Source organism: Oncorhynchus gorbuscha, linkage group LG01 (assembly GCF_021184085.1).
Source record: "Oncorhynchus gorbuscha isolate QuinsamMale2020 ecotype Even-year linkage group LG01, OgorEven_v1.0, whole genome shotgun sequence".
Taxonomy (NCBI): domain Eukaryota; kingdom Metazoa; phylum Chordata; class Actinopteri; order Salmoniformes; family Salmonidae; genus Oncorhynchus; species Oncorhynchus gorbuscha.
This window is the reverse complement of record NC_060173.1, coordinates 31,796,238-31,809,037: the sequence shown is the minus strand read 5'-3', so window position 1 is coordinate 31,809,037 and position 12,800 is coordinate 31,796,238. Positions and strand designations below refer to the sequence as shown.

The 12,800-nt window shown below is 49.8% G+C and overlaps 1 protein-coding gene across 1 annotated transcript in view; it reads left to right on the top strand.

The window, feature by feature from the left end:
- Nucleotides 1-12,800, top strand: part of LOC124042272 (otogelin-like protein) — a 50,850-nt gene that overhangs the window by 15,727 nt on the left and 22,323 nt on the right. Inside the window, exons 25-28 of the mRNA XM_046360676.1 lie at nucleotides 8-139; nucleotides 290-436; nucleotides 580-699; nucleotides 8,450-8,566. Of these exons, the coding sequence (XP_046216632.1) occupies nucleotides 8-139; nucleotides 290-436; nucleotides 580-699; nucleotides 8,450-8,566 (516 nt within the window). The remainder of the gene's footprint in view (nucleotides 1-7; nucleotides 140-289; nucleotides 437-579; nucleotides 700-8,449; nucleotides 8,567-12,800) is intronic.

Below are 12,800 nucleotides of genomic sequence, written 5' to 3'. Positions count from 1 at the left end.
TCTCCAGAGTATAGATGGTGAGGTGTCCATCGTGGCCCAGAATAAGGATTGTTATCAGAGTGGGATCATCTGTATGAAGATGCTGGTCATCCATGTTGGATTCACCAAGATCTACTTCAACGACAACTCAGGCCAGCCTGTGTGTACCACACACACACACACACATTTCACACTCAATGAAGTCCATGAGCCCTCCTTGGTGGACAGTACAAACCCTACATGTGACAATCCCGGTGTGTCCTAACCCGGGTCTGGCCCGGTGTGTGTCTTATAAACTCTACTCCTCCAGAGTCCATCCAGTGTGGTAGGTAAGGGGTCCGAATTTGAGCTGTGGTCAGCAGGCTACTACACAGCAATCCACTTTCCCTACCAGGACCTAACCATTCTCTGGGACCACAAGACTACCGTACACATCAGAGTTGGACCACATTGGAAGGTCAGGATACACACACACACACACTATCTCTCTCTCTTAACAATGGTGAGCTGGACCACTTTGGAAGGTCACCACTCACACATCCACGCCACCCCTAATCCTCCCTTTTCTTTCTCTATCTTTCCTTCCCCCTGTCTGTCTAGGGTCTCCTGAGTGGTCTGTGTGGGAACTTTGACAGTGTGACAGTGAATGATATGACCACATCCAGCCACATGGAGGTCAGCAATGCTCAGGGCTTCGGAGACAGCTGGGCCCTGGGACAGGTACACACACAGACACACACATAGTGGAACTGCAAACTCTTAGCCATCTGCTCTCCACTCCCACATGGAATTATAACTATACTAAACTAAATGCAGGTTGACGTTTATTGTCAAGGAGTCCCAGACAAACTGTCCATGTCGTGAGCAGGTTCTTATGCCGTAAATGATTGTCTGACGTCTTGGCTCGTTCAGTGTGACAGGGCCTAGGTCTGCCGATAAAGTACCAGTACGTTTGGTCATAAGCTCTGCCAAAGTTCTATTTGTGTCAGAATTGTTTTGCCCTTATCGTGTAGTGCGGCCTGGTGTTACGAGCCGATCCCAGCGAAGATTATTGTGAATAGTCAGATTAATATAATGGTTTGATTTAAACGTTTACATGCTTTGCAAGAAGAACGATTTCCCTAATAATGCAGTTTCCATGACATCTGAAATCATGCTACCTGACGGGATTTTGACAAATGCACAAAATCAGCCATCAACATTTTTGGGGAAGCCTATTTGATTCTGAGTTTGGACATTTTTATTCATTTATTTCACCTGTATTTAACCAGGTAGGCAAGTTGAGAACAAGTTCTCATTTACAATTGCGACCTTGCCAAGATAAAGCAAAGCAGTTCGACACATACAACAACACAGAGTTACACATGGAGTAAAACAAACATACAGTCAATAATACAGTAGAAAAACAAGTCTATATACGATGCGAGCAAATGAGGTGAGATAAGGGAGGTAAAGGCAAAAAAAAGGCCATGGTGGCGAAGTAAATACAATATAGCAAGTAAAACACTGGAATGGTAGGTTTGCAGTGGAAGAATGTGCAAAGTAGAGATAGAAATAATGGGGTGCAAAGGAACAAAGTATCTTCGGAAAGTATCCAGACCTCTTGACTTTTTCGACATTTTGTTATGTTACAGCCTTATTCTAAAATGGATTATGTTTTTTTTATCAGTCTACACACAATGCCACATAATGACAAAGCAAAAACAGGTTTTTAGAATTTTTTCAAATGTATATAATTAAAAAAAAACAGAAATACCTTATTTACATAATTATTCAGACCCTTTGCTATAAGACACGGCATTGCGCTCCGGTGCATCCTGTTTCCATTGATCATCTTTGATCATCTTGTTTTCATTTTGTCACTATGTGGTATTGTGTGTAGATTTGAGGACAAAAATATATTTAATCCATTTTCACAGTACGTCTGTAACGTAGCAAAATGTGAAAAACGTCAAGGGGTCTGAATACTTTTCAGACGACACTATAACATTTATATGTGAACTGTTTCTAAGATGCATACTTCACTGGCACATAAGCATAGAGAGAGACATGTTCTGCTGGGGCTGGGACATGCTCTGCTGGGATATGTTCTGCTGGGGCTGGGACATGCTCTGCTGGGATATGTTCTGCTGGGGCTGGGACATGCTCTGCTGGGATATGCTCTGCTGGGGCTGGGACATGTCCTGCTGGGACATGCTCTGCTGGGATATGCTCTGCTGGGGCTGGGACATGCTCTGCTGGGATATGCTCTGCTGGGGCTGGGACATGCTCTGCTGGGATATGCTCTGCTGGGGCTGGGACATGTCCTGCTGGGACATGCTCTGCTGGGATATGCTCTGCTGGGGCTGGGACATGTTCTGCTGGGATATGCTCTGCTGGGGCTGGGACATGTTCTGCTGGGACATGCTCTGCTGGGATATGCTCTGCTGGGGCTGGGACATGCTCTGCTGGGATATGCTCTGCTGGGGCTGGGACATGCTCTGCTGGGATATGCTCTGCTGGGGCTGGGACATGCTCTGCTGGGATATGCTCTGCTGGGGCTGGGACATGCTCTGCTGGGATATGCTCTGCTGGGGCTGGGACATGCTCTGCTGGGATATGCTCTGCTGGGGCTGGGACATGCTCTGCTGGGATATGCTCTGCTGGGGCTGGAACATGTTCTGCTGGGATATGCTCTGCTGGGGCTGGGACATGTTCTGCTGGGACATGCTCTGCTGGGATATGCTCTGCTGGGGCTGGGACATGCTCTGCTGGGATATGCTCTGCTGGGGCTGGGACATGCTCTGCTGGGATATGCTCTGCTGGGGCTGGGACATGTTCTGCTGGGACATGCTCTGCTGGGATATGCTCTGCTGGGGCTGGGACATGCTCTGCTGGGGCTGGGACATGCTCTGCTGGGATATGCTCTGCTGGGGCTGGGACATGTTCTGCTGGGACATGCTCTGCTGGGATATGCTCTGCTGGGGCTGGGACATGCTCTGCTGGGGCTGGGTCTTGCTCTGCTGGGGCTGGGACATGCTCTGCTGGGATATGCTCTGCTGGGGCTGGGACATGTTCTGCTGGGACATGCTCTGCTGGGATATGCTCTGCTGGGGCTGGGACATGCTCTGCTGGGATATGCTCTGCTGGGGCTGGGACATGTTCTGCTGGGACATGCTCTGCTGGGATATGCTCTGCTGGGGCTGGGACATGTTCTGCTGGGACATGCTCTGCTGGGATATGCTCTGCTGGGGCTGGGACATGCTCTGCTAGGGCTGGGTCTTGCTCTGCTGGGGCTGGGACATGCTATCCTGGGGCTGGGACATGCTCTGCTGGGACATGCTCTGCTGGGGCTGGGACATGCTCTGCTGGGGCTGGGACATGCGCTGCTGGGACTGGGACATGCTCTGCTGGGACTGGGCCATGCGCTGCTGGGACTGGGACATGCTCTGCTGGGACTGGGACATGCGCTGCTGGGGATGGGACATGCTCTGCTGGGACTGGGACATGCTCTGTTGGGACTGGGACATGCGCTGCTGGGACATGCGCTGCTGGGACTGGGGATGGGACATGCTCTGCTGGGGATGGGACATGCGCTGCTGGGACTGGGACATGCACTGCTGGGGCCGGGACATGCTCTGCTAGGGCTGGGACATGCTCTGCTGGGACATGCTCTTCTGGGACTGGGACATGCTCTGCTGGGGATGGGACATGCTCTGCTGGGACCGGGACATGCGCTGCTGGGGATGGGACATGCTCTGCTAGGGCTGGGACATGCTCTGCTGGGACATGTTCTGCTGGGGCTGGGACATGCTCTGCTGGGACCGGGACATGCGCTGCTGGGGCTGTGACATGCTCTGCTAGGGCTGGGACATGCTCTGCTGGGACATGCTCTGCTGGGACTGGGACATGCTCTGCTGGGGATGGGACATGCTCTGCTGGGACCGGGACATGTGCTGCTGGGGATGGGACATGCTCTGCTAGGGCTGGGACATGCTCTGCTGGGACATGCTCTGCTGGGATATGTTCTGCTGGGGCTGGGATATGCTCTGCTAGGGCTGGGACATGCTCCGCTAGGGCTGGGACATGCTCTGCTGGGGCTGGGACATGCTCTGCTGGGGCTGGGACATGCGCTGCTGGGGCTGGGACATGCTCTGCTAGGGCTGAGACATGCTCTGCTGGGGCTGGGACATGTTCTGCTGGGGCTGGGACATGCTCTGCTAGGGCTGGGACATGCTCTGCTGGGGCTGGGACATGTTCTGCTGGGGCTGGGACATGCTCTGCTGGGGCTGAGACATGCTCTGCTGGGGCTGGGACATGCGCTGCTGGGACATGCTCTGCTGGGACAAGCTCTGCTGGGGCTGGGACATGCTCTGCTAGGACATGCTCTGCTGGGGCTGGGACATTCTCTGCTGGGACATGCTCTGCTAGGACATGCACTGCTAGGACATGCTCTGCTGGGGCTGGGACATGCTCTGCTGGGACATGCTCTGCTGTGGCTGGGACATGTTCTGCTGGGGCTGGGACATGTTCTGCTGGGGCTGGAACATGCTCTGCTGGGGCTGGGGTATGCTCTGCTGGGGCTGGGACATGCTCTGCTGGGACATGCTCTGCTGGGACTGGGACATGCTCTGCTGGGGCTGGGACATGCTCTGCTGGGACATGCTCTGCTGGGACTGGGACATGCTCTGCTGGGGATGGGACATGCTCTGCTGGGGATGGGACATGCTGTGCTGGGACATGCTCTGCTGGGACATGCTCTGCTGGGGCTGGGACATGTTCTGCTGGGGCTGGGACATGCTCTGCTGGGACATGCTCTGCTGGGGCTGAGACATGCTCTGCTGGGGCTGGGACATGCGCTGCTGAGACATGCTCTGCTGGGACAAGCTCTGCTGGGGCTGGGACATGCTCTGCTGGGACATGCTCTGCTAGGACATGCACTGCTAGGACATGCTCTGCTGGGGCTGGGACATGCTCTGCTGGGACATGCTCTGCTGGGGCTGGGACATGCTCTGCTGGGGCTGGGACATGCTCTGCTGGGACATGCTCTGCTGTGGCTGGGACATGTTCTGCTGGGGCTGGAACATGCTCTGCTGGGGCTGGGATATGCTCTGCTGGGGCTGGGACATGCTCTGCTGGGACTGGGACATGCTCTGCTGGGGCTGGGACATGCTCTGCTGGGACATGCTCTGCTGGGACTGGGTAATGCTCTGCTGGGGATGGGACATGCTCTGCTGGGGATGGGACATGCTGTGCTGGGACATGCTCTGCTGGGACATGCTCTGCTGGGGATGGGACATGCTCTGCTGGGGCATGTTCTGCTGGGGATGGGACATGCTCTGCTGGGGATGGGACATGCTCTGCTGGGACATGCTCTGCTGGGACATGCTCTGCTGGGACTGGGACATGCTCTGCTGGGGATGGGACATGCTCTGCTGGGGCATGTTCTGCTGGGGATGGGACATGCTCTGCTGGGGATGGGACATGCTCTGCTGGGGCATGTTCTGCTGGGACTGGGACATGCTCTGCTGGGGATGGGGTATGCTCTGCTGGGGCTGGGACATGCTCTGCTGGGACATGCTCTGCTGGGACTGGGACATGCTCTGCTGGGGATGGGACATGCTCTGCTGGGGATGGGACATGCTGTGCTGGGACATGCTCTGCTGGGACATGCTCTGCTGGGGCTGGGACATGTTCTGCTGGGGCTGGGACATGCTCTGCTGGGACATGCTCTGCTGGGGCTGAGACATGCTCTGCTGGGGCTGGGACATGCGCTGCTGGGACATGCTCTGCTGGGACAAGCTCTGCTGGGGCTGGGACATGCTCTGCTAGGACATGCTCTGCTGGGGCTGGGACATGCTCTGCTGGGACATGCTCTGCTAGGACATGCACTGCTAGGACATGCTCTGCTGGGTCTGGGACATGCTCTGCTGGGACATGCTCTGCTGGGGCTGGGACATGCTCTGCTGGGGCTGGGACATGCTCTGCTGGGACATGCTCTGCTGTGGCTGGGACATGTTCTGCTGGGGCTGGAACATGCTCTGCTGGGGCTGGGATATGCTCTGCTGGGGCTGGGACATGCTCTGCTGGGACATGCTCTGCTGGGACTGGGACATGCTCTGCTGGGGCTGGGACATGCTCTGCTGGGACATGCTCTGCTGGGACTGGGTAATGCTCTGCTGGGGATGGGACATGCTCTGCTGAGGATGGGACATGCTGTGCTGGGACATGCTCTGCTGGGACATGCTCTGCTGGGACTGGGACATGCTCTGCTGGGGATGGGACATGCTCTGCTGGGGCATGTTCTGCTGGGGATGGGACATGCTCTGCTGGGGATGGGACATGCTCTGCTGGGACATGCTCTGCTGGGACTGGAACATGCTCTGCTGGGGATGGGACATGCTCTGCTGGGGCATGCTCTGCTGGGGATGGGACATGCTCTGCTGGGGATGGGACATGCTCTGCTGGGGCATGTTCTGCTGGGACTGGGACATGCTCTGCTGGGGATGGGACATGCTGTGCTGGGACATGCTCTGCTGGGACTGGGACATGCACAGATCAAATACACTGCTGCAGTTGATGTAGCCTCACAAGCAAATAGCAGAATGTGACGATAGAACTGAAGCAAATTGTGCAATCTGGACAGGTTTATATCAATATTTTGAATTTGGTAACATTGCACTGTGTGACGTGATAATCGTAAACCACTGAATCTGACATACAGTCTACAAAGGCCTTTAGGCATTAGGGTTAGCAGTGTGGTGATGTCAGGGTTAAGGTTAGGCTAAGGTTTTGTGACTATTGACCACTCTGCAGAGCTGCCTCCAGTACATGAGTCACGGCAATAAACGCCAACCTGCGAACACAGCCAATTTACCATGTCTCTAAAGATAAAATATTATTCCCAGAGTAATGGCTGCCTAAAAGGGGGAACTTGGAGAATATTTCCCTGTTCTTTGTCTTTAGTTTTGAAGTGGAAATATATATATACACACTGCTCAAAAAAAATAAAGGGAACACTAAAATATCAATGGAAATCCAATTTATCAACCCATGGAGGTCTGGATTTGGAGTCACACTCAAAATTAAAGTGGAAAACCACACTACAGGCTTATCCAACTTTGATGTAATGTCCTTAAAACAAGTCAAAATGAGGCTCAGTAGTGTGTGTGGCCTCCACGTGCCTGTATAACCTCCCTACAACGCCTGGGCATGCTCCTGATTAGGTGGTGGATGGTCTCCTGAGGGATCTCCTCCCAGACCTGGACTAAAGCATCCACCAATTCCTGGACAGTCTGTGGTGCAACATGGCGTTGTTGGATGGAGCGAGACATGGTGTCCCAGATGTGCTCAATTGGATTCAGGTCTGGGGAACGGGCGGGCCAGTCCATAGCATCAATGCCTTCCTCTTGCAGGAACTGCTGACACACTCCAGCCACATGAGGTCTAGCATTGTCTTGCATTAGGAGGAACCCAGGGCCAACCACACCAGCATATGGTCTCACAAGGGGTCTGAGGATCTCATCTCGATACCTAATGGCAGTCAGGCTACCTCTGGCGAGCACATGGAGGGCTGTGCAGCCCCCCAAAGAAATGCCACCCCACACCATGACTGACCCAGCGCCAAACCGGTCATGCTGGAGGATGTTGCAGGCAGCAGAACGTTCTCCACGGCGTCTCCAGACTCTGTCACGTCTGTCACGTGCTCAGTGTGAACCTGCTTTCATCTGTGAAGGTCACAGGGCGCCAGTGGCGAATTTGCCAATCTTGGTGTTCTCTGGCAAATGCCAAACGTCCTGCCCGTGTTGGGCTGTAAGCACAACCCCCACCTGTGGACGTCGGGCCCTCATACCACCCTCATGGAGTCTGTTTCTGACCGTTTGAGCAGACACATGCACATTTGTGGCCTGCTGGAGGTCATTTTGCAGGGCTCTGGCAGTGCTCCTCCTGCTCCTCCTTGCACAAAGGCGGAGGTAGCGGTCCTGCTGCTGGGTTGTTGCCCTCCTACTGCCTCCTCCACGTCTCCTGATGTACTGGCCTGTCTCCTGGTAGCGCCTCCATGCTCTGGACACTACGCTGACAGACACAGCAAACCTTCTTACCACAGCTCGCATTGATGTGCCATCCTGGATGAGCTGTACTACCTGAGCCATTTGTGTGGGTTGTAGACTCCGTCTCATGCTACCACTAGAGTGAAAGCACCGGCAGCATTCAAAAGTGACCAAAACATCAGCCAGGAAGCATGGGAACTGAGAAGTGGTCTGTGGTCACCACCTGCAGAACCACTCCTTTATTGGGGGTGTCTTGCTAATTGCCTATAATGTCCACCTGTTGTCTATTCCATTTGCACAACAGCATGTGAAATTTATTGTCAATCAGTGTTGCTTCCTAAGTGGACAGTCAGCCCAGTCTCCTGCCTCTCTAGGGTCTACCTGTAAGATTTTGGAGACATCAGGCACCCACCAACTTTGTCTCTGTGTGTGTGTGTCAGTGTGAGAGTGACTATGTGGTGAAGAGAGCGTGTGAAGGAGACCTGGGTAGACAGCCGTACGCCAAGAGAGAGTGTGCTCTACTCTACAGTGATGTCTTTACTCCCTGTCACAATGTGGTGAGTGTACACACACACACACACACACACACACACACACACACACACACACACACACACACACACACACACACACACACACACACACACACACACACACACACACACACACACACACACACACACACACACACACACACACACACACACACACACACACAGGAAAGGGGGATATGGGAACGATTCTTATCTGATCTCAGTAAATAAGCTCTACTCTCAGGAGATGTACACCACGACCAGAGACACATACAAGGGGGTTAAGGTGTGCAGCTTTAGGTGGTGGGTTGTTTTTCTTTTTCTTTTTGTACTATTAAAGCTTTTTTCTCCCCAATTTCGTGATATTCAATTGGTACTTACAGTCTTGTCCCTTCGCTGCAACTCCTGTACGGATTCAGGAGAGGCGAAGGTCGAGAGCCATGTGTCATCTGAAAAACAACCCTGACAAGCAGCACTGCTTCTTGACACACTGCTCGCTTAACCCGGAAGCCAGTCGCACCAATTGGTAAGAGGAAACACTGTACAACTGCCGACCGGAGTCAGCTTGCAGGCGTCCTGCCCGCCACAAGGAGTAGCTAGAGCATGATGGGACATGAAAGGACATCCCGGTCGGCCAAACCCTCCCCTAACCCGGACGACGCTGGGCCAATTGTGTGCCGCCTCATGGGTCTCCCAGTCACGGCCGGCTGTGTCTCAGCCTGGGATCAAACCCTGGGCCGTAGTGACGGCTCAAGTGTTGCAGTGCCTTAGATTACTGCGCCACTCGGGAGGCCCCCGATGGTGGGTTGTTGAGGTTATATTGTGTTGTTTTCTGAGTGGCCAACAGATGGTGGTGTAGGTTTGACTGACTTCAGAATGACCCAACACAAAGGTTGTTTTGCTTAAGCAATGTTCTGCCCATGATCTCTTAAAGGCCCAATGCAGCTGTTTTTATCTCAATATAAAATTATTTCTGGGTAACAATTTCATTTCATTTCTGGGTTTTCAATTAAAATGGTCAAAAAGAAACAAAAAATTGCTTGTTAGCAAGAGCAATTTCTCAAGCAAGTATTTTCTCTGGTAGTGATCTGAGTGGGGAGGGGAAAACTGAAAACTGTTATAGCTGTTATTGGCTCTTACACTAAAAGGGCATTATCACAATTTTCTAAATTTCACAGTATTATTCCAACCTCATAGTGTGTAAATGTACACTAAACAAAAATATAAACACAACATGTAAAGTGTTGGTCCCATGTTTCATGAGCTGAAATTAAAGATCCAAGAAATGTTCCATATGCTCAAAAAGCTTATTTCTCTCTAATGTTGTGCACAAATGTGTTTACATCCCTGTTAGTGAGCATTACAAGATAATCCATCCACCTGACAGGTGCGGCAAATCAAGAAGCTGATTAAACAGAATAAAAGGCCACTCTAAAATGTGCAGTTTTGTCACACAACACAATGCCACAGATGTCTAAAGTTTTTAGGGAGTGTGCAATTGGCATGCTGACTGCAGGAATGTCCTGTTTGCAGATAATTGAATGTACATTTCTCTTTCATAAGCCGCCTCCAACGTTGTTTCAGAGAATTTGGCAGCACGTCCAACCGGCCTTACAAACGCATACCGTGTGTATGGCGTTGTGTGGGTGAGCAGTCTATTGATGTCAACGTTCTGAACAGAGTGCCCCATGGTGGCGGTGGGGTTATTTCGATTTGTATTTGTATTTATGAAGGATTCCCATTAGCTGCTGCCAGAGCTGCAGCTGCTCTTCCCGGGGTCCAGCAAAATTAAGGCAGTTTATACCATTTTAAAACATTACAATACATTCAGGCACCACTACCACATATCTACAGTGCTACATCCATGTGTATGTATAGTGTGTGTGTGTGTGTGTGTGTGTGTGTGTGTGTGTGTGTGTGTGTGTGTGTGTGTGTGTGTGTGTGTGTGTGTGTGTGTGTGTGTGTGTGTGTGTGTGTGTGTGTGTGTGTGTGTGTGTGTGTGTGTGTGTGTGTGTGTGTGTGTGTGTGTGTGCCAATGTTTGTGTTCCTTCACAGTCCCCACTGATCCATAAGGTGTTTTTTTAATGTTTTTTAAATCTAATTTTACTGCTTGCGTCAGTTACTTGATGTGGAATAGAGTTCCATGTAGTCATGGCTCTATGTAGTACTGTGTGCCTCCCATAGTCTGTTCTGGACTTGGGGACTGTGAAGAGACCTCTTGTGGCATGTCTTGTGGGGTATGCATGCGTGTCCGTGCTGTGTGCCAGTAGTTTAGACAGACAGCTCGGTGCACTCAACTTAGTGACGAAGTCAATCTCTCCTCCACTTTCAGTCAGGAGAGATTAAAATGCAAATGATTCATATTAACTCTCTGTCTACATCCAAGGGCCAGCCGTGCTGCCCTGTTCTAAGCCAATTGCAAGTCCTTTTTTGTGCCCCCTGAACACATGACTGAACAGTAGTCAAGGTGCAACAAAACTAGGGTCTGTAGGACCTGCCTTGTTGATAGTGTTGTTAAGAATGCGGAGTATCGCTTTATTTTTGACAGAATTCTCCCCAATTTAGCTACTACTGCATCAATATGTTTTGACCATGATAGTTTACAATCTAGTGTTACTCCAAGCTGTTTAGTCATCTCAATTTCCACATGATTTATTACAAGATTTAGTTGAGGTTTAGGGTTCAGTGAGTGTTTTGTTCCAAATACAAATGCTTTTAGTTTTAGAAATATTTAGGGCAAACTTATTCCTTGCCACCCACTCTACTCAGTCATTTCAGTCGCTGTAGTAGCTGACATGTATAGTGTATAGTCATCTGGCTTTGCTCAAAGTCAGTAAATATTTTTAAAAGCAAGGTGCCGAAACAGCTACCCTGGGGAATTCCTGATTCTAACTGGATTATATTTTATAGGCTCTCATTAAATAACACCCTCTATGTTCTGTTAGACAAGTAACTCTTCCCTATAAGCATGCTGAATTTCTGTTGTCAATTTGTTTACTGTAAAATAGCATTGTATCTGGTCAAACACAATTTTTTCCAGAAGTTTACTAAGGGTTGGTAACAGGCTGATTGGTCAGCTGTTTGAGCTAGTAAAGGGGGCTTTGCTATTCTTTGGTAGCGGAATGACTTTAGCTTCCCTGCAGGCCTGAGGGCACACGCTCAGGAGTGGCAATATCATCTGCTATTATCCTCAGTAATTTTCCATCTAGATTGTCAGACACTGGTGGACTGTCATTGTTGATAGACAACAATATTTTTTTCACATCTTCCCCAGTGACTTTACAGAATTCAAAAGTACAATTCTTGTCTTTCATAATTTGGTCTGATATACTTGGATGTGTAGTGTCAGCATTTGTTGCTGGCATGTCATCCCTAAGTTTGCTTATCTTGCCAATGAAAAAGTAATTCAAGTAGTTTGCAATAGCAATGGACTTTGTGATGAATGAGCCATCTGATTCAATAAATGAAGGAGCCTGTTTGTCTTTTTTCCCCAAAATGTCATTTAAGGTGCCCCAAAGCTTTTTACTATTATTCTTTATATAATTTATTTTAGTTTCATAGTGTAGTTACTTTTCATTTATTTTACTCACATGATTTATTAATTTTCAGTACGATTGCCAATCAATAGGGCTGCCAGACTTAATTGTCATACCCTTTAAGTCATCCCTCTCAACCATACAATTTTTAAATTCCTCATCAATCCAAGGGGATTTTTTACAGTAATTTTCTTTTCTTTTTTTCTGGGGGTGGATCAGCTTATTATTGCAGAAAGATTTTTTCTTCCATCAATGTGATTGTCTGCATAATTTCCAATCCCCCCTATTTTTGGGGTCAATATATATATATATATATACAGACATACCTATATAACCTATACATACCTATATAGACATACACCATTTTTTTTAGTAGAATATACCTTTATTATTTCCCGCAAACCCTACCATCCTTCCCCCAATTGGAGTAAACTAATAAACAATAACACTTAGGCTTCTACCTTCAGTTTATGCATCTCATACACATTTACAGACACAATCTATTTTACAATAGTAATATTTTGTTTGTTTTTTATTCCATCCTCTATTTCTGATGTCCATCCAGTTTGATTTCTATTTGTAACTATGCTATTTCACAAAATTTCTGAACCTATATACATTTTACAGACCCCGTATGTTTTACAGTGGTTATCTTGTTGTTAGTCCCGCCCTTCAGCTCCATTCAACCTCTCCCGTCTATCTCTCAACACCATCCATTTTGG